This window comes from Gadus chalcogrammus, chromosome 8 (genome assembly GCF_026213295.1).
Source record: "Gadus chalcogrammus isolate NIFS_2021 chromosome 8, NIFS_Gcha_1.0, whole genome shotgun sequence".
Lineage (NCBI taxonomy): Eukaryota > Metazoa > Chordata > Actinopteri > Gadiformes > Gadidae > Gadus > Gadus chalcogrammus.
The window spans coordinates 9,943,857-9,965,397 of NC_079419.1; the positions used below are offsets into that span (position 1 = coordinate 9,943,857).

General features: G+C 45.0%; 2 protein-coding genes and 1 long non-coding RNA gene across 3 annotated transcripts; 1 reads left to right on the forward strand and 2 right to left on the reverse strand.

Moving 5' to 3' along the window:
* Positions 1 to 3,284: 3,284 nt before the first annotated feature.
* On the reverse strand, positions 3,285 to 9,479 carry LOC130387125 (uncharacterized). Its single transcript, XM_056596118.1, has 3 exons — positions 9,445 to 9,479; positions 8,798 to 8,897; positions 3,285 to 7,713 (listed from the first exon to the last, which is right to left on the reverse strand). Exons 2-3 carry the CDS (start codon positions 8,895 to 8,897, stop codon positions 4,079 to 4,081), a joined length of 3,735 nt encoding a protein of 1,244 aa, XP_056452093.1. The 5' UTR covers positions 9,445 to 9,479; the 3' UTR covers positions 3,285 to 4,078.
* A 1,448-nt stretch (positions 9,480 to 10,927) lies between these two features.
* Positions 10,928 to 12,058, forward strand: LOC130388018 (uncharacterized). The gene is made up of 3 exons (XR_008896369.1): positions 10,928 to 10,973; positions 11,118 to 11,327; positions 11,726 to 12,058. It is a non-coding gene; the product is annotated as an uncharacterized LOC130388018 (long non-coding RNA).
* Positions 12,059 to 15,349: 3,291 nt separating this feature from the next.
* marchf11 (membrane-associated ring finger (C3HC4) 11) lies at positions 15,350 to 21,370 on the reverse strand. The gene is made up of 4 exons (XM_056596271.1): positions 21,035 to 21,370; positions 17,733 to 17,888; positions 16,211 to 16,403; positions 15,350 to 15,675 (listed from the first exon to the last, which is right to left on the reverse strand). The coding sequence occupies exons 1-4, from the start codon at positions 21,368 to 21,370 to the stop codon at positions 15,350 to 15,352; spliced, it is 1,011 nt and encodes a 336-aa protein (XP_056452246.1).
* Between the last annotated feature and the right edge of the window lie 171 nt (positions 21,371 to 21,541).

The window sequence follows — 21,541 nt, forward strand, 5'->3', positions numbered from 1 at the left end:
CAATGTGTTTCAAGGCACGGACACCTTTAATGTCTTTTCACTGTTGAGCCAAGTTGTGTCTGTCCACGGGTGGGGTCGCCAAGGTGTCTGCCGTGGGTGACCTTCACCCGGTACGTATGGGTTTCACTCTTGTCGGTTGTTGTGTTCTCTCGCTTTGAAAGGTTTACATTTTGTAGCACTTAACTGCACATCCGAATCACAAGGGGGCCCTAATGTTCACGGATCTTAGATGAGTTGTGTGTAAAAAAAAAAAATCATAGATAAATGTTGTGGTCGTCCCCTGATATCCTAACCTACATCATCAGTGCATTCGAGCTCAAATGGAAAACGCAAGCGTGTGTTGCTTTGCAGATGGCTGGATGGCTGTTGGATCTAGGCTGGCATATTCTTAAAAAGAAAAATTCAGACAAATTCCTTAACACCGGTCCATAAAATACAGACTTTGAGCCAATACAGATTCATTTCAACCAACTATACCTCCGCGCTGTCACAGTTTTCACCAACCGTGTCACTATTGTCACAACGTTTTCCAATGGCTCTTTGTTGGCGTCTCAACGTTATGCTTTATTTAAAGGTTTTTGATCTTTATCTTCCTTTACTCATTCTTTGGTGATGAGGAGTAACATTCTTACGAAAGATATCGGTTGTAGTCGAAATTGTATGTGTAAACAGATTGAAATTGAACTTTTACAATTGAAGCGATTTTATTTTTGCACACTTAAATCATAGAAGAGAATAGGCTCTTATTTTGATGAGAAACAGTGTCGAATGACGCTGTTTAAGAGGTTTGGATGAAAATAATAAGAAAACACCATCTTCTCAATTTTGTATGTCTTTATTATACATATACTACATGTTTCTTTTGCTAAAGACTGCGATTGAAGATGTTTGTAGTGTAATGAACATCAACATGTTTAGTTTTTTTTGGCTTACCGTACAGTTCATCTCGACTGAGATCAAAGATAAATAAAATAAAGACGATTTTAACAACACCCAGTAATTGGAGGGAGTGCCTGGATTGGTTGTCTTTTGATTTTACATTTGATCCACAATGTAAAAATTTTGTCAAGATGCAAGGTTGAGTAGCGCTTCACCATGGCCAGCTCTTCTGTAAATGCATGCATGCAGCTTTCTCAATCTGGATACGAACTCCAACCAGATTGTATAAATGCTACTCATGTCTAAATAAAACAACCTTTTAAAAAGGTGCTGGGATATTGCACAAATCAGATACACGCTAAAATAAGGTGACAGTTTCCATAAAACATAAAAAAAAAGTGTTGGGGAGGATTGGAAATAGTAAGTCCACACCATTCCCAGTCCAAATCCTGCTAATTAAAAAAAAAAAAAAAAAAAGTCAAACTCCCAGTGGCCGGCCGCTGTAAGCTCATCACAGTGGAAGAGACACAGTGACTGATCCCGACTACAGCCAAGTCCAGGGGGGTGGGCGGTTAGAGGACACAAGACCAGTGAACCATCGCTGTTGACCTTTGACCTCTTGTACAATATTCCTTTCACCTCATTTGTAGCCGTCCTTGTTCAGTCGCGTTCTGCTACGGTCCAGGTCACAGATAGGTTGAAGACTAGGGTGCACGCGTCAAGGTGTTGGCTCTTCTGCGGTTCTTCACGTGATTGTCTTGGATGCTGCGGGTAGCGGGTGGACTTTTTTTCGTAGAGACAACATGACGATTACTATATAATAAAATGCTTCACAAAAATCCTTTTCCTGTGGATTGCTGTTGGGCTAAGTTTTTTCCTCTGTAGATTCCCTTGTGTGATGGGAGAAATGAGGGGAGATGCAGTAGGCCTACACACGATGATACATAGACTTCAGCCAGGGTTTGCCCACAAAACAAACGTTTTACAGATCATTTTTACTGCAAAAGGACAAATGCATTCTTGTTTTCTATCAGGTCCATGGTATTGAAGGAGAAGATAGGCCGGACCTTTGCCCTTGTCGATGCATGCAGACTTAAAACACTTAAATCTTAAAGCATTTCCCAGATCGCCAGGGTTGCTGTTGCTTTAGGGGTTTACTTTTTTTTTAAACTTTTTAGGGGTTTAAGTTTTAAATAGACAAATGTTGTCAAAGGCATACTACATGTGTATATGCGGGCCAAGATCACCAGAAACTCAGCGCCTGGGATGTTGAGTTGTCGGTGGGGCATTTTAAACCCCCGTCAAAGCAGTTACTTAAAGGTCCCATGGCATGAAAATCTCACTTTGAGGTTTTCTAACATAAATATGAGATAAAAGGGGAAAAGCCACCAAGCTGGCTTTTCCCCTTGGCGCGGTTGGCTGGTTTAACACAATGAAGAGAGAGTAACGAGGGCATGCAGCCAATTGCGTACTGTCACTCTGACCCTCTGAAGTCTGGGGCCCCCTGCTTGAGCTGCTCCCCCCGCGACCCGACCCCGGATAAGCGGATGACGAGGAGGATGATGATGAGGGGCACTCTGACCCTCCCCTGGCGTTGGGCTTCTTTTGTGGGGAGAAATTAGCCAACAGTTGCATGAAGCTCAGGCCCATTTTCACCCTTCTAATGTTCATGTTTACGCTGCCAAATAGAGAGCACATTTATTATTTTTGTTAATTTAATCATTCAATGCCTAGCATGCCTGGTCAATCAAACATTCTTACTAACGATATGTAGGCCAAGTATGGGGACTGGGAAATGGATCGGCGGGTAAGTGGAAAACAAAACCAGTTTATGTCCCAAATAAGGTTTAATCATTTAAACATTTTGCCACATTTTGTAATTTATATTTGTTCATTATTTCTGTTCCAGAGAATATTTTGTCTTGGATATTTTACACTATTTCATTAATGTTGTGTTAGGAACACGCAAACGCACAGTGTTATATCAATTGGGAAATTGTACCTTATGTTGACATGAAAATGAAGGGCTGTGGCTGGGGCCGATAAATGTTAGCGTCTGTTGTACAAAGTTGACACAAAAACTATCTCTGACTGTCGCCTCCTGCTGGTGGTTTCATGACCTTGTTAAAACAGACCAGAAGGGGCAGTCTGCAAAGGATACATTTTTGAGAATATTCAATGGGCATTTTTTTAAAACACAGATCATTGTATTAGCTTTAAGTCTCTTTTAGAGCCTTTGTTCTTCTCTAATTCAGGGGTTCCAAACCTTTTCACTTTGAGACCCAAAAGAGACACATGGGGTCTCCCCGGGACCCAAACTTAAAAAGAATGCATCATGAATTCATAACATCTACATTTACAAACTACTGACAAAGAACACACAGCAAACCATGAATTAAAAAATAAGAAGAAATGTATTTATCTCATGATGAAAGTACATCAAAGGCATAATCCAATGTGTTGAAGTGTGTGAAAAGCACACATAAGAATTTGCACAATTAACTTGAAAAATAAAGAAACAGTAAGTCAATACACTCTGTGTTTCAGCTGGAGTGGGGAGTGCGGCCAAGCATATAAATAGCAGAACAACCGAAACAAAATCAGGGTTTTAAACTCCTCATTATATTTTTATTTCAACATCGGGAGAGTGTGCGAGTCACAGAAGTCTCACTCAATGTTATCTCAGCCAGGTTGTCAGGTCCAGATTAACGAGAAGAGAAGGGGGGGGGGGGGGGGGTCAGCGCACAGCATCTGAGCTAAACAAACCAGTGCAGCAAAGACGAAAGCGCCTCTATTTTAATTAGAAAAATGCATTCTCATAAAGTGTTTTATGCAATATACTCTGCAAATATCCAATAAACTAAGAAAGTTTAAAAACAAAACATTTTTCCCAACATGTTTAATTTCTATCTACTGCTAATTTTTTTATCAACAGCATCCTTGCTATTAAATCAGAGATAAAGCTTTTATATGTCAAGCACATGTTATTAAATGGACCCAGTCCCTTTCCGCTGGTAGAGGTACAAACCGCTGGACTATCATGCCCCCACATCTAGAGCAGTTTGGCTCCGCTGGCCACCTCCAAATCTGCATACTCACTATGACTGGTGACTGCACTACAGTGACCAGTGATCGATGTTTGGTTTTAATTATGTTTGATGCTGTTATTTGATGCTTTGTTGTTGTTATCTTATGCTTTTTATTCTATGTAAGGAGACCTTGGGTAAAGGCGGCAAAAATAAAATGTATTATTCATTATAATTTCCTTCCCCGCCTTCTCCCTCATGTGCTGTAGTTTCTCGATGCGCTCCAGGTAGCCAGGCTTGGCTTCTGACTTCTCTCCCTCTATCATCAGGTCAATGTATTCAGGTGTTGAGAGTGGATTGGGCTTCAGAGCGATCTCCTTCAGGGTGTTGAGACACTCGGCTGAGCACTCCTTCAGCCTAACCACCTCCTCCTGTAGGAGGTCGTACTCCAGCTCCATCTTTTTGATGACATCTACAACGGACATTGCTTTCTCTGAGGCCTTTTCATACTTTTCTTTCAGGTCCTTGTAGGTCCGTTTCTCCGTCACCTGTTCGTAGTCCCAGTGATACTTTTGGTTGAAATGCAACATCCAATGGCACTTGTTCTCACATTGTGTGCAGTTGCCGTCTGGTCCCATGACCCTACAACGACTCTTGTCAGCATCGTTTGGTATGGAGCAGGGAAAGTGGCAGGTCTTTTCACATTGCTGACAGTTGGTGATGTATTTCCCTGTTTTGGAAATGTCAGCTTGAACAGGTTTCATGAAGATGACCTCATACTCAAATTCCTCATTGGCTGTGATCGCTGCCTCGTGTGTTTGGAGAATTTCAGATTCTTGCTTAATCGCCACAAGTTTAGCTAAGCCCAATTTCACCTTAATCTGGAGATTCTCCAGCTCAACTCTCTTTCTGAGCACCTCCTTGGTTAAGGTCAAGCTCTTGGTCTCAATGAAATTCAGAGCAGAAAAGAATCTTTTCATGCTGTTGGTTCCCATGTCCCAATTTTTTTTATGAAATCCGTCCCCGTCTTCATCGTCATCATCATCGTCATTGTCTTCACTTTTGTTGTTCGCACCAAGTACCTTGTTGTCAGCAAACAAGGAGTTATTGAATTTGAAGTGAATTGGTAAACCATCTTTCTCTTTTGGACAGGGGACCGCAGACTCATTGATTGCGTCGAGAACCGTAGGTTTTGTGCCATCTGCAAATGTCACCAAAATCCGGATGTTCTCTGCCACATCTTTGCCAAATATGGAGAGCACTGATTCAAAGATGTATTTCTGTAATGGTGTAAGCCAAGCTAGAGACGCTTGGGCCACGAAGCAGATGGCATCAATCTCGCTGACTCCATGTTCAGCTGAGAAAATCCTTTGTAGACTTCTAATCATCCTGTCTTTCTCTATGCCTCCTGTGTCTCCGAAACCCGGTGTGTCCACAATAGTCAGGGAGTAGTCGATCTGGAAGCCCTCTCGGTGGTTGAGCTTGTACACGGTGACTTCAGAGGTCTGGCTGTGAGCCTGAGACTTGGCCGCGCCTTCATCTGCCAACTTGAATCTAAAGGTGTCGTCCCATTTGACCCCCAGGATGTAGTTGATCATCCTGTTGACCAGGGTGGACTTCCCCGCCCCAGTGGCTCCTAGAACCATGATGGTGCGGTTCTTGTTCCCAGAGTCTTTTCCAAATATGAAGCGCTCACACCCCTCTACATTTATGGGCTGGGCTTTCAGAGGAAGAGTATGAACGTCCAGAGAATCTGGGGGTCCTGTAATCTTCCTGCCTTCTTTCTTAACAGCCTCAGGTGGCTTTTCTGTGCACACAACTACAGATTTCTCTTTGCCGAGGCCAGCAACTCCACAGTCACATCTGACTTGGAGAGTGTATCGTGTTGAAGGCTTCAGCATAGAAATAGCTGTGACTTGTTGTGACTCGTTGGCTTTGAATGTTAGTTTGCTCCATATACACTCTTCAGGTTTAAATTCTGGAGATGCTTCAGCATATTCTAAGATGTAATGCTCAATATCCACTCCACATCCAAGGTCAGATGGTTTCTCCCAGCTGACTGATAACTCTGTAGGATAACGTTCCACTTGTAGTTTTTCTGGAGGACTGGTAGGTAAGGTTTTAATTAAAGCGTTATCGTCACAGGCCGGGCCAAGGCCGACTGCACACTTGGCTCTACACCTGAACTTATACTCTTCATTAATCTTCAAGCCGGACACTGTGACATCTCCAGCCTTGCTCTCCATTTGTTGATGCCAAATATCATCTCCATCGACACAGAACTCAACAGTGTAGTGGGTGACAGTTGTTAACCCAAATCGAGGTGGGGAAATATTCAGTGTTACACTGTTATGGGTTACGTCACCTGTGATCATCTCTGGCTTCGAAGGTGGTTCAAAGTTGTTGTTGACTAAGGATCCATCCTTGTAGAGGTGGAGAGTTGCACCTTTCTTCTCATCATCTCTTATTGCAGCTGTTAGAAACCTGACGCTGTTGTTCTCCTTGTTGGCCACGGCAAAATCTTTGAAGAGCTTTATTTTCTCGTAAGTTACATTGGAGAAGAACCATTGTTTATTTTCCAAATCATTAGCACATGGCACATCGTCTGGTTGGGTTTCATCCAAGTAGTTTGACAGAGCTGAAAGGAATGGCTCTGGGGTTTCCAGGGAGGTAAAGACGAAGCACACTGTATGTCTGACATCTTCACTGTGGATCTCATGGTGCAGAGTGTTTCGATTAGTGACAATCGTCATGTTGGGCATTTTGTCAATCAGAGAGCTGATGATTTTGATTTCTGTCTCTTTGCATTCCATCCACTCATTCAGTTCACCACTTTTGAAGGGAGAGGAATGTACTTTTTTCAGGATCTTTGCGAGAACACTTTCCTCCTCTCCTCCTCCTCTGATCAATGGGAGTTTCCTTGCCATATGATTCTGGAATTCCAGTTTGTGCTGAGAAACCAGCTCTTTGAAAGCCTTTAACTTTTTGTTAATCTGTGGGAATTGCTGGGCTGTTGTGCATCGTTCTGCATCGTTGCTTCTCCTTTCCAGCTCACTGAGGTCCTCCAGGACATTCTGAGCATCCCTGATTAATCGTTCACTTATCTGTCGAACCAGTTGAGCAGCAGCAGAATCTAGAGCCTTCAGTGGCATTAACCAGACCTTCTGAGGCACAGCATTCGCTCCGTTGGTTCCCATTAGCTTAGGTAGGCTTTGATAGACTTCTATTGCCTCCTTAAAAGACACAGGGTGTTTTTCAAGGTTGAAGTCCCCATGGAACTTGCAGGAGAACTTCTCAACATTTGCAATGTCCGTGTCTGCCATGTTCAGAGAACCTTGACCGTCTATCGTCAAGGCGGGTATCTTCTTGATCAGCACCTTTAGATTGCCCTCGATGACTTGCCTATCTTCCTTTTCTGACACCTCACGGTCAAACACAAAGAAGGCTTGTGCCCCATATAGGATTCCTGTCACTACGTGTGTTGCTTGTCCTGACTCAAACACATATGGATGCTTTATATTACCTCTGCCAATGTGATTCATTGACAGCTCTTTGAACTTGGTGGTCGTTTTGTATTTTAGTGTCACTCTAGCCTGATTTCTGGAAATCTTAGAATCTGAGAGGAATTTAGCAGAGCCTTCTATCTCAACCAGTCCAGACAGAAAACTGGCTTTGAGTGAAGCTTCAACATTCAATGCAGTTGATTTGTCTTCGATGGAGTCAGATGCAACTATGGCAAAGTCACTGTTGGGTTGGGGTCTTTCGTCTGCTTCTTTCTCTAAGGCTTCCCGGTCCCAAAGTGTCAGAGCTTTAGAAGAAGACAAAGAGAAAACAAATCACAATCCGAGCTCAGAGGAATGCATAAAAAACATATTTGTTTATATATCAGTGTATGGTTTCCTACTTAAAGTAAATGCTTTCCTATGAAGGCTGTAGGGTCACCTTTGAAAATAGCTGTTGAATCTCAATGTGTTAGATATGGATAAATAAAGGTTAAATACAAATAAATAAAGGTGTGGAATTGTTCTGATGTGGGATGATATAGGCTGGTCTATATTCTGAACACATCACTGCTTTCACTCACACTAATACTTTACAATAGAGTCTGACTGACCAAATCACATGTATTGAATATGGAAGAGAGTTGGTCTTTCAGAACTTGTTCTGTTGTCTTGCTGTTGAGGGAAGCCATCCTCTGGCTTGTTTCTTTGCAGGTTGGTTTATCTGGTTATAATAATAAATGTTTCTGTAGGCATTCAGGCTTGTGCAATGTTGTAAATGAGTTTGAGGTTTGTAAAATGGAAATGAGGTAGGTTTTATCTTGGTCACTATCATGTGCGTTGCCACTTTCTTTGTCCCAGTGTGTTATCTTAGTCAGCCTGAATGTAGGGGCTTTCATGTTAAATGCATGCCGACACCCCAACCCTGATGTTTAAAAGACCAGCCTCTGAAATGTAGCTTCAGCGAGGGATCAGACAAGCTACTGATGGCTGTGTTGTGTGCTCTCTCTGCCAGCTGAATTAAATCAGCTTCAATGCTCTGCTATTAAGTTATTTTACCTTCATAAGAGCATTTCCACGACTGTAGCAAATATTATGGAAACGGGTGGAGGTTACGACGTAAGATTAATATTCTCTGCCATTAATATGATTAAATAGTCTCAATTATGCCTATGAACCTATGTGATATGGTTTGGCTGTCATTACTGAAAAGCATTTTCAAATGGTTTTCCAGGTTTATTGGAGCTGATATGAGCTAATATTCATGATTATAACATCCATTTGGCCAGAGCCATCGATTTCAGCCAAAATATAAATCAGTTATAAGTTAAAATAACGACAATAAGGGATCTTGTGTCTTGTCCGTTAGACTCAGGACTTGTATTTATTTACCGGGGATCAGTGAGTCATTGCGACAGTCGTAGAGCATCCCCAGACTGAAGGGCCGGCCCAATGCTGCCAGCACTACGGTCGTATCACTGTCCACGGCCATCTGAGAACACACACACACACACACACACACACACACACACACACACACACACACACACACACACACACACACACACACACACACACACTAGGGGTGTAACGATACATGTATTCATATTGAACCGAATGGGTACGGACGTCACGGTCCGGTGCATGGATTTAAACGGAGAATACACGGTATGAAATTAAATAAAACAGGAAAGAGGACTTCTTGTTCTCGTAGTTAAGGGGAAGCTTAAGACATTTAAAACAAAGTCAAAGTCTGATGGTCATCATGTTAATCTAAGATGGCCAGCTAAGTGGATTTCCACATGTGCCTATACAATTCACCTATCGCTTCATAGATATTATCCCGAAACTTTAGCAAATAAAGTGAGTTAAAAGCGATCCGGATTCAGTGTAATAACATAAATCACAATGAAACCTGAAGTAAAGTCCACAACATTTACGGTCCACATTTCGAACATTAGTTATGGGGCGGATAACCACTGATTAGGTCCATTCGATAACGCTCAAAACGGGTGCACAAAATCAGCACCAAAACCTACCTTGGCTGTCTTGGCTGCGTACTTAGAACAGGATGTGAGCTCTGTCTCTCTACCGCGCCTCTTAAAGCTGAGCTGGGTGAGCTACAGCCAGGTGGGGTGGCCATGTCATTATTTTTCACACAATTTCCAAGAAATGGTTTTAACCTCTTTCTTATGATAATTTCCGCCTCAATGACTGAAGGTCTAAGTATATCAGCTTAGTTCATGACGCTGGTATTATTTATATAATATTTTAGAATAAACAATGGTCAATAATCTAATAAAAAGGCTTAAAATCAACATAGATCATTGTGTTCATCTTTAATTATCTTTTAAGTAAAAGGCATGCGTCATCGTGATGATACTTCAAGACCCAAAAGAGACGTTTGGGGTCTCCCTGGGACCCCAAATTCTCAAAACTACCTGTTCAATCCTCACATCATTGTGTCACTTGTGCGCATCAAAAAAGTGTCAAATGACTATGTACAATTCTCTGCTTTTTCCTACTCACTTTCTATTGAATTGTCTTACCCCCACAACATTTAGGCATTAGTTCATTGCATAAGTCTTTACATACAAAATGGTTGACAAGTTGTCATAATATGTCAGGCATATTTCTATACATTTCCATTAGACTTTTTTTCTTAAATTGTCCTTAATTGGTAAATTGCTACCAGGTGAATCTTGACTTTCTCTAAAGAAGGGAAATGTGTGAAGTGTTAGATCAACCGACAATCAACCAGTTTACTGAAATAGCTCAAAGGTGCATCTCATGAACCTTGAACTGGTAAGTACATGTATAGCTGGAGCACAACACAATGTGACCTTGTCTGACAATGGAAAGACAAGGAATTGGACGGGGTCAACAGCCAGAGAGAAGAAGAGGAAGAGGAGTGAGGCTTCGTGAGAATGAGAATTTGTGGCCCAACAGAGAGGAACGTTTGGAGGTGTAGGAAGACTGCACTGTAATTCCTACAGGAATGCATGTACAGTTTAGCCTAAGGAGATTGGCCTATGTTCACATTTCTAGCAATGAAAAGGTCTGTCAAAAAAGTACAAACAGTCAAAGCGTAAATGTGAATCTTGTCCAGTCTCTTGCAATCAATCTCCCAAATACACTAAGGTGTAACTTACAATTGACAATAATTGTCTTCAAAACTTTAGCCATAGTTTACATCAGAGCATCCCATCCAGATTACACTGTTATATTGATAACATGACTAGGCAATTTGACTGTCTTATCCATACACAATGACAAAAGGACTTGTCATTCAGAGAGAGAGAGAGAGAGAGAGAGAGAGAGAGAGAGAGAGAGAGAGAGAGAGAGAGAGAGAGAGAGAGAGAGAGAGAGAGAGAGAGAGAGAGAGAGAGAGAGAGAGAGAGAGAGAGAGAGAGAGAGAGAGAGAGAGAGAGAGAGAGAGAGAGAGAGAGAGAGAGAGAGACCCCCGGGGACAGGGTGTGGGTGTACTGCCGCGTTTTCCTGTTTACGGAAACCACACGTTTCCCTTTCACTAGCGAGACTGAATAAAGTAACCCTCCACTGCAACCAGGTCTGGTAATTGCAACGCTCTAACCCATTCTCCACGGTGATTTGATAAGTCCTATCGCTCTCCAGACAGACAGACAGTCAGTCAGACTTACTGACTGACTGACTGACTGACGCCTAGCCCCCCTCCCCCCTCCCCCACCCCAAGACAGACCCAGAGAAGATCTGCAGGGTTAAGGACTGGGAGAGGCCAACGAATCGGAAGGAAGTGCTGCAGTTCTTGGGGTTCGCTGGATATTGCAGGCGGTACGTTGAAGGCTACTCAAGCATAGCTGCTCCTTTATACCACCTCACATCTGGTGATCCCAGAAAGAAAATGAGGGGAAAGAAGAGATTGGGTCCCGAACCACCCTTTTTTGTGAGTGTGAAAAGGCCTTTCAGTCCCTAAAACAAAAGTTTTTTTTTAGGGATATTAGGCCTAACCGCAGCGTCGGCCTGCATACAATTTCAAACTGAAAATATAAATGTATTTATCCATAATTCATCCCTGCGTTTATTGAACCATTTTCTTTAGAGTTACTTATTTTCTTTCTCAGTAGCAATTCTATATCTAATGCTTGCTGAACAAATGTATCTTTAAATTAACTTTGTTATGTTATTGTATTTTTAAAATAAATTGAGTTAAGAAGGGTTACTGTGTGTGTGTGTGTGTGTGTGTGTGTGTGTGTGTGTGTGTGTGTGTGTGTGTGTGTGTGTGTGTGTGTGTGTGTGTGTGTGTGTGTGTGTGTGTGTGTGTGTGTGTGTGTGTGTTTTCAGATGGCCGTGGACAGTGGTAAGACCGTAGTGCTGGCAGCACTGGGCCGGCCCTTCCGTCTGGGGATGCTCTACGACTGTCGCAATGACTCACTGATCCCCGGTAAATAAATACAAGTCCCGAAACAATATCCCTAATTTGTGTTATTTTAAGGAGAATTTTTGGAATAATCTGGTTGGTGTGACTCAGGGCCATAGGCTTTCTTTCTTTCTTTCTTTCTTTCTTTCTTTCTTTCTTTCTTTCTTTCTTTCTTTCTTTCTTTCTTTCTTTCTTTCTTTCTTTCTTTCTTTCTTTCTTTCTTTCTTTCTTTCTTTCTTTCTTTCTTTTTTAAGACATTCTACTTTTAAAATTATATTTTTTAGATTGGAAGTCAATAGGAGGAAGGCATAGCTGTCTTTTTACCGTTTAGCTTTGTTCAAACATTTAACAAATCAACACACTTTGATCTTAAAATATATCTAAACGATTTTTGATATCATTTATACTACTAATCATAGTACATGGTATGAAGGGGGATGAACCTATGCCTACAGAAACATTATAATAATAACCAGATAAACCAACCTACATAGAAACAAACCAGAGGAGTTCTGAAAGACCAACTCTCTTCCATATTCAATACATGTGATTTGGTCAGTCAGACTCTAAAGAGAAAGACAACCTCAACTCAAAATCCCCGGTGAAGAAGACTGGACTTTACTGTCGGGTTAGTGAAGCTTCATTAAACTCTGCGGTATAGTTCACGTTTCTTGTTCAAACCGTTAGTTGCGCTATTTCTGAATGAATCCATACAGCATAGCTATCGCAAAACGATAGTGATCGTGTCCAGGCTGAACTTACCGTAGTGTCCAATAGAGGCCGCCTTCCTCAGCCTCCCGATCACATAACTCCTGTCCTGGGGCTTATTAAGCCAATCAGCATCAAGATAGCTACAGCGAAGCTCTTTCAGTGTGTTGATACTATGGGGTGAACTATCAAAGATGTAGCGCACCAATTGCTAGTATTGGGGCGGCATAGCTCATCATTACATAGAAATTTTTCATTTTGTGATAAGCACAAAATGTGTCAGATGTGTTTATAGATATATTGGGAACAAAACTTGATATTGGGCCATCACAAACTCGCCCCCTGGTGGCCGTGGCAGATATTTTTCATAATGGCCACCAGCGGTTGGTCAAACTTGGGGCCTATTCCATTGGGCCCACATGCAATAACGGACATAATCTAGATCCTAGTAAACCTTAGAACCAAATAAAATACTCACTCACAATTCTATGGACTTTTACAAAGTAAATTTCATTATCTTATTATATAGTGTCGTGAGTGTGAACATTGTCTATGGCTGAATCCGAATACTCATATTTGACTGCTATATTGTATGCATTTTGTAGTACGCCACAAATATAGCGCGTCCGAATGCTCAGTACGCATTGTGTAGTACGGAAAACGTTTCCAAATGCGTACTACCGCCACAGTATACAACGGTAGGTCACTACGCTATCCCACAATGCAACCGGAGTCTGGTAACGAACGAAGAAGAGATGGCTGACCCGACACCACCAACAGCGGCTCCCGCAAATTTTGAAATATCGAAATGTAAGTACAAGTATTAAATGTTTCTTTAATTTAATAACATTTTAATTTAATAGCAACGATGACCAGACGGTAAACAGGTAACTTATCAAGGTAATTTTGCCGGCATCTGAGGGGAGATACGTCATCTCTAAACATCCGGTGGAGTTTCGGCGGTGTTCGGACTGGAGGCGTTCTACGCATAGCTGTAGACCGTGCTACACTGTTAAGTGTAGTACGGTCAAGTAGTAGACACTGAACAGAAATAGTATGTACTAAGTATTCGGATGCAGCCATTGACTTTAGGATTGTTAACTAACTTCTTCTTTGGCAACCTTCATGTCTTGACACCTCTTTGATAGGCTTTTATATTAGTTGTATAGTCTGTAGTCTTGGATTTGAAATGGGTCTACTTTCTCTGATTGTAATGGCATCGATCTTTAACCTTTCCACACAGAAACTGTCGAGTCAAAATGATAGCAGTTAGCGAATTGGACAGAAGAGGTTGTTATCATCTGGAGGCTAGCTAGCTATCAGGGGTTCCTTTTGGCAAACACTGTTGAAGTGTCTGAGCAAGGCTCCCAACTTCCCTGTGTTTCAGATGTTGTCAGTCAATGAACATTCATCCCTGTACAATAGTACAATACGAATATGCATTATATTACTATTGTAAATGTATTGGACATCTTACCTTCGTCTGACATTGTTGTTTCTGACTAAAGAATTTATTGTAGTGAAAACGCATAGTTTCTTCAACTATCGTTCTACCAATAAAACAATTATAAGGCACTATCTGAAATATGTGAATTGCTAATTCAGATCATGTTTGAATGATCTGAATTAGCAATATGTCAACTGATTCTCATGTATGGGAATTTAAGCAAAGATGATTGTAGCATTCATGCTTCTTAGTGCTTGGCACTTGGTTCTATGAACATACTGTACTTACTGTACCGACGGCGATATATTGTTGTTTATTTTTCTTCTGACAAATGTACTTATTGTAAGTCGCTTTGGATAAAAGCGTCTGCTAAATGCCCTACGTTAATGTCTTACAATAAGGTTCTCCAGTCATTTGTAAGCTCAGGACATTTGTACGAGGTGAAGAACCAGGAATCTTCCTCTCTGAATATAAACTTCCTTTATACATTACATTCATGTTACATTCAATAGCCATTGATAGATGGCCCACCGACAAAGTCACATTCACGTCGTATCTCTGCTACTCGCGCCGCCATTTTAACGCCTGTCATCAGCCTCGTGCTAAGGCACCGGAATGAACCAGTTCTTCCTGGGTCGGGAAGGAAAAATAAAACAGGTTTTCGGAAGCTCAACAGAGAATTTCACACTGGTACAAACAACCGACCCTTTGATTTTAAAGGTCCCATGACATGCCACCAGGTGTGAGTGTCATTAGCCGTTACAAGACGTTTTGAAAATCGGTCTCTTATGACATCACAAGTAGGCGTGTCCACCTAGATGTGCGCTGGATAGATCAGTCTACCAGCCTACCCAGTGGACTGTAGCAAACGTTGCTCATCTATCCGTCACACATCTAGGTGGACACGCCCACTTGCGATGTCATAAGAGTCAGATCTTCAAAACGGCTTGTAACAGCTAATCACACTCACACCTGGTGGCATGTCATGGGACCTTTAAGTTGTGTGGAACCGGTCTGACCCGGCCTAGCGGACCCGCCTCATGGCTCCACCTAGTCTGTTAACAGTTCGAAGATGTCTTCAAACAACAGCAAGAGGCTACAAATCCAAGGGGTGGAAGAAGAACCAGGACTGCCATAAAGAATGTTACATTCAATTAGATATTAAACAATAACCGACAGCAGCACAGCGGTGGTTTGTGGTCCATTCCCCGGATCAGAAACAAGCTTCCAGAGATCTGAGCTGACTCCGGATCAGAGACCAGCATCCAGACCCAGAGATCTGACCTGACTCCGGATCAGAGACCGCCGTCCAGACCCAGAAATCGGACAATATTCAACAGGACTCTGGGTCCGGACCACCCCCCTCTCCCTCGCCATTGTCCTCTCCGTGACATCACACCGACGTGACCCGCACCACCACCTCCCCGGACCCCCGGGCCCCCCCCCCGCCGGGCCCCGCTCCGCATGGGCAGAGGTAGGGCCAGCAGGGGCAGCTCCAGGGGCTGTTGGGGGCCAGCTCGGAGGTCTGCAGGGGCCTCTCCCCCAGGGGGCCCAGGGGCAGCCAGAGAGTCCGGGGGACGAGGGGGGCGGCGGGGCCCCCCGCGCTGCTCTCCTCCAGGTCCGCCGCCTTGTCGTAGCTGTGGACGTCCCAGTGCAGGTTGACCGCCCGCCAGCGCAGGAAGACACCGTGCACGGCCGCGCCCTCGTGCACGATGAGGCCTGGGGGGAGGTGGGAGAGAGGCGGGGTCAGACCGGCCGGGACCAGCAGCGCCGGTCCCACCAGGTGGGAGTGTGATTGGCCGTTACAAGCCGTTTGAAAACCTGCCTTTTCCTGTGTTTTAGTGACATCACAAGTGGGTGTGTCCACCTAGATGTTCGCTGGATAGAACAGTCTACCAGCCTACCCAGTGGACTGTAGCAAAGGTTGCTTATCTATCCGTCATACATCTAGGTGGACACGTCCACTTGTGATGTCACTAAGGCACAGGGAAGGGAGGATTTTAACCCTAGGGGTACTTTGGAGTACTGCAGGGGGTACTCTGAAAATGTCTTAAAATTAATAAATTAAAATGTTTAACCCAACAGTTGCATAAAGCACAGGCCCAAGTTTCGCACAAATTTTTTAATAAACTTTTAATGTTCATGTTTACACTGAAAACTAGAACAAGGGGGTAAACTAGTAAATCAAGTTTGAGAACCACTGCTCTAGATGACATGTGACACTCAAACAAGGGTTCCACTAGGGGGCGCTCACCGACACAGACCAGGTCCATGAAGCCGTACATGCCATAGCAGATCTGGAAGAGCACGTCGCGACGCTGCCAGAGGGCCTGGGGGCTGAGTGCCGACCACAGCAGCCAGGTGATGGAGGCCATGAGGAACAGCGAGCCCAGGAACACAGCCACCATCTGGACCTTCTCCACCAGCGTGATGCTGATGCTCTGCCACTGAGGGCAGGAGAGAGGCCATTAGCATTGATGGACTCTTTTTCTTCTTTTGGGTTTTTATTGGTGGTTGGCACAGAGCTTTTTGGTTTATTGCCGCTAATTCTGAACTGGACTATGAATCAGCGACTGTTCTAATTTTCTTCTTCTTTTTTTACGATTTTGCCAGACTCCACCCATCGACATTATTTGAGTCGGAGAAGCATGGCCTGATGCTCTGTAATCAATACATTGGCAAGAAGTTTCAAATCAATACTTGATGTAGAAACAAGAAAACAACAAATCAGCAGGCACAATCTTAATCAATACTCATATATAATACAGTTGACCAATAAATGTAGGATTTATTGTTGTTTTTGTTGTAAATATGTTTTATATCTGATGCTCTTGAGTTGAGGTATAGATTTCTCGTCTCTCTCCCCTACTGTCCCTACTGGAGTCTATTACTTGGCCTGGTCTGAAGCCGCAAGCTCCGGGGAGTGGAGGTTGTAAAAACAATATCTCGTTAATGCGTCATTAACAGCGGGAGGCGAGGGAAGCCTGGTGCTGTAAACCTCAGGGTTCCCTTGGCCCTAAAACTCCAGTGCATCGCGGTTAGAAGTGTCAATAGCCGTTAGCATTGCATGTAGTAGTTCAGTTAGTGGTTAGCACTGTTATTATTAATGTGCTTAGTCGTTAGCAATGTTGCTAACAGTTAGCAGTGTGCTTAGCAGTTAGCAGTGTTGTAAGTGGCTGGCACTGGGGTTAGCAGGGTTCTAGGTGGTTAGCAGTATGTTTAGCGGTTAGCAGAGTTGCTAGCAGTGAGCTTTGCCGTTGGCAGTGTTGTAAGTGGTTAGCAGTAGGCTTAGCGGTTAGCAGTGTTGTAAGCAGTTAGCGGTGTGCTTAGCGGTAAGCAGTGTGCTTAGCAGTAAGCAGTGTTGTAAATAGTTAGCAGTGTGCCTAGCGGTTAGCATAATGATAAGTGGTTAGCAGTGTGCTTAGCAGTCAGCAGTGTTGTAAATGGCTAGCAGTATGCTTAGCGGTTAGCAGGGTTGTTAGCGGTTAGCAGTGTTGATAGCTGTTAGCAGTGTGCTTAGCGGTTAGCAGGGTTGTTAGCGGTTAGCAGTGTTGATAGCTGTTAGCAGTATGCTTAGCGGTCAGCAAGGTTGTTAGCGGTTAGCAGGGTTGTTAGCGGTTAGCAGTGTTGATAGCTGTTAGCAGTGTGCTTAGCGGTCAGCAAGGTTGTTAGCGGTTAGCAGGGATGTTAGCGGTTAGCAGGGTTGTTAGCGGTTAGCAGTGTTGTTATCGGTTGGCCTGTGTGGCCGGCGGCGCTGGCTAGCGGCAAGCGGTTACCTGCCAGGGCCTCTTCATGGTGATGGCCAGGATGTTGAAGTGGTAGCAGCAGAGCTCACAGCTCCAGCAGCCGCGCTCGCTGATCCACTTCAGCAGGCAGGTCTGGTGGGTGTAGCGCACCGAGCCGTCGCAGCGGCACGGGTTCAGCAGGTCGCCCTGTGGGTCAAAGGTCAAAGGTCACGGTTCAAACCTGGTCAGGGGAGTCTGATCACACAGTCGACCCATTGTTGGTATGCCTGGGGTTAATAAAGCTATCGTTTGAATCTAAGAAGGGTTCTGAACCATTTGGTCAAGAGGTCGGAAAGGTGGCTTCTTATTTTCAAAAGACCTCTCTGTCTGGGAGACACGAGAGCAGAGCACAAATCAAAGACGGCCGTGAGTTTCCCCCTGTCTCCTAAATACGCTCAATTCTAATTAAAACGTGATGAAAGGGGCTAGGGCCAATGACCTTGATTCAAAGCCCAATGAGTAAATTAATGAACAGAGCTCAGCACAGAGACCCTGTGTAACGTCAGACTCTAAAGGTCAAAGAACCCTGCATTGTAAGGCCTCTCCCACCGGCTCACTCATCGGTAGACAGCCCTCTTCATCAGGGTGCACCTCAGGGTACGATACCGGGACCACTTCGGATGAAAATGCCTCTGAAACGCCCCGCTATGGATCCCATTTCCTCACTCATTACAGATGTTTCTATTAACCTTGAGTGTTCAGCCCTGGTCCCAGCAGGCGGTGGGAACAGGAGGTGTCCCTGAGCAAGACGCCTCACCCTTACTGCTCCTGACGAGCTGGCTGTCCATGCATGGTTGACACCGCCGTCGGTGTGTGAATGTATGTATGAATGGGTGAATGTTAGGTGATGTTGTTAAGCTCTTAAAGTCGCCACTGGTTAGAGGACTGCTGTATAAATGCAGTTTATCATTGCCCACTGCGGAAGGCATCGAGGTCGGAGCTGCCAATGGCGGGTCGCTGCGTCGCAGTGTATTATTAGCCTCTTAAGGTCGGTCACTGGTAGCTCGTTCTTCACGGCCGTGTGCTTACCTGGCGGCTCACAGTGAGGCCCCAGTGACGCCGGCCTGATCGATGAACAAGATGAACCATCCATCTCCCAGTCCGAAAATCAAACCAACACCCGGAGGCGGGGGGGAGGCGACCAGAGTCGAGGGTGGTGGTGTGGTGCGGTGAGAGCACTCCAGATCTGTCGGCATTCAATTTGAGCTTCAAAAGGGATGCGGGAATCTGGTGATGGAGTCTGAGTGAACCGGCGCTTTCAGCTTCCGTTATCGGAGGCGAGTGAAACGGGATACATGATCCAAAAGCGGGAGGGAGGTTGGGACAGGTTTAACCTCCATTGATAAAAATACATTGCATTACGTTGTTCAAACTCTCCATCACGTTGACCCAGCCCCCCTTGGTCCTTTGGAGTCCCCCACAATGCATTGCGGCCGGTAGTGGGCCATGTCCCTGCGTTGAAATCCAATATGGTTGCACAGGGCCGGAGGTGGAGGATTGGATTAGAGCTAATAGACTGAGGGCCACATGGGGAGGCAGGATATTCACTTAGACCGCGTGCCTCGGCCTCACCGGTACACAGACACACACTGCTGCTGCTGCCTGGGGCTCAGATTACAGACTGACTCCTACTGGACCAGGACTACTGGACAGACGGACAGACGGACAGACCAGGACTACTGGACAGACTGACAGACCGGGACTACTGGACAGACTGACGGACCGGGACTACTGGACAGACTGACAGACCGGGACTACTGGACAGACTGACGGACCGGGACTACTGGACAGACTGACAGAAGGATAGAAAGGCAGGCGGACAGATCGACTGACTGAATCTCTCCGTCTGACTGATGGAGAGATTGACTGACGAGGAGGCTGCCAGTTTGACAGACTGACTGATTAACAAACAGGTTGACAGGTTGACTGAATAATTAACAGAGACAGGTTAACTGACTAATTAACAGAGACAGGTTAACTGACTGGCAGGCTGATTAACAGAGGGACAGGTTGACTGATTTACTGACTGATTCACAGAGAGACAGGTTGACTGACTGGCAGGCTGACTAACAGAGACACAGGTCGACTGACTTAGTGACTGGTTAACAGGGAGACAGGTTGACTGACTGGCAGGCTGATTAACAGAGCGACAGGTTGACTGACTTGCTGACTGATTAACAGACAGGTTGACTGACTGGTAGGCTGAATAACAGAGAGACAGGTTGACCGACTGACTCAACAGTTGAGCCGGTGTAAACATCCTTCTAGTCGGATAGATGAGCTAACCTATGACGTCTGCCTCGTCCATTAGAGACAAACCTTTAAAAGCCTTCTCTGTAAAGTGCCCAATCAGGGATTCAGTTCAACCAGCCCTCTCAACCAAGTCACTGACTGCATCGTGGTGAATCACCCTATGAGGCAATCGTTGGCATGTTTGTATTCCTGAACAACTGTTGTTCAAGTCGGACCAAACTGATAACAAATACTGTTGCATGTTCAACAAGGACCTATATCTGCATCGATACCGCGCTAATCCAATCTGATCTCAATTACATTTAGCAGACGTTTTTATCCAAAGCTGACCCACAATTGTTCATACACACATTCACACATTGGCGGCGAAGTACACCACACAGGGCGACAGCCAGCTCGTCAGGAGCCGTCAGGGTGAGAGGTTACGCTCAGGGACACCTCGGCGGAGCCGGGGATCAAACTAGCAACCTTCCAGTTTCCAGGCAACCCCCATTTAGTCCTAAATCCCACCAGATCTTCTGTACTGCTAGTTTCAAGGTGTCATTATTTGCTGGTTAACTGTTGGTCATTAATGTTTTTAAAGTGCTAATTGACAGTTGTTAATTGATTGGTTGAAAGTGGTTCCAACTTGTTTCTGTTCTGTGCTGCAGTTGCTCGCTATCAAAGTTATAACACACACACACACACACACACACACACACACACACACACACACACCTGTAGACTTTATATCACTGCATTCAAGCATCGTTCCAACTGGTTACTGCGATCGAGCTAATGCTATGAACTAGCTTGTGACGGTAGCTGTCCGTGGTGCTGTACTTCATCTGAATCCGGCCAATCCGACGCTCCGCGATCACACTCTAACTAGGCAGCCCCTAAATCGGTCTGAGTACTAATGGTAGTCCACCTGCTGGTGTAGACCAGTCTGAGTGTTTAGACCACCTGATGGGTGTAGACCAGTCTGAGTGTGTATACCACCTGCTGAGTCTAGACCACCTACTGGGTCAGGTGTAGACCAGTCTGAGTGTGTGGCCCACCTGTTCGGCGCCCTGGAAGCAGATCCGGCAGCTTGGCGTAGGGATACAGGACTCGCTGCTGCTGCTGGAGTGCAGGGCGGCAGGGGACTTGTCCCCGCAAAGACGACCCCCCATCGCGCCCTCCTCCTCCTCTTCCCGATCCTCGTCCTCCCCGTCGCTCTCCGGTTCCCCCGCCGGTTCATTCCCACCAGACCCTTCGCGCGGTTCGTCCACGTCGCGTGGGCGTCCTCGCGGGTATTCCCCCGTGGCGCCAGTTGTCGTCGTGCAGCCCTCCCGCGGCTCCTCTCCCCCTGTGGCAGGGCCCGTCTCTCCCGCCTCTCCCTCCTCGGCGCTCATCGTGAGATTCAGAGCCGACACGCAATCGCATGCCATAGATGCTCACGCGAAGCTGTTCCCCCACCGAAGCGACGGAGCCGCGAGCCTCACCGCCCCCCGGTAGACGTGTCGTGTCCCCCCCTACCCCCCGCTACGCCCCGTGACGTGGTGAAGGTATGGCACTCTGACAAA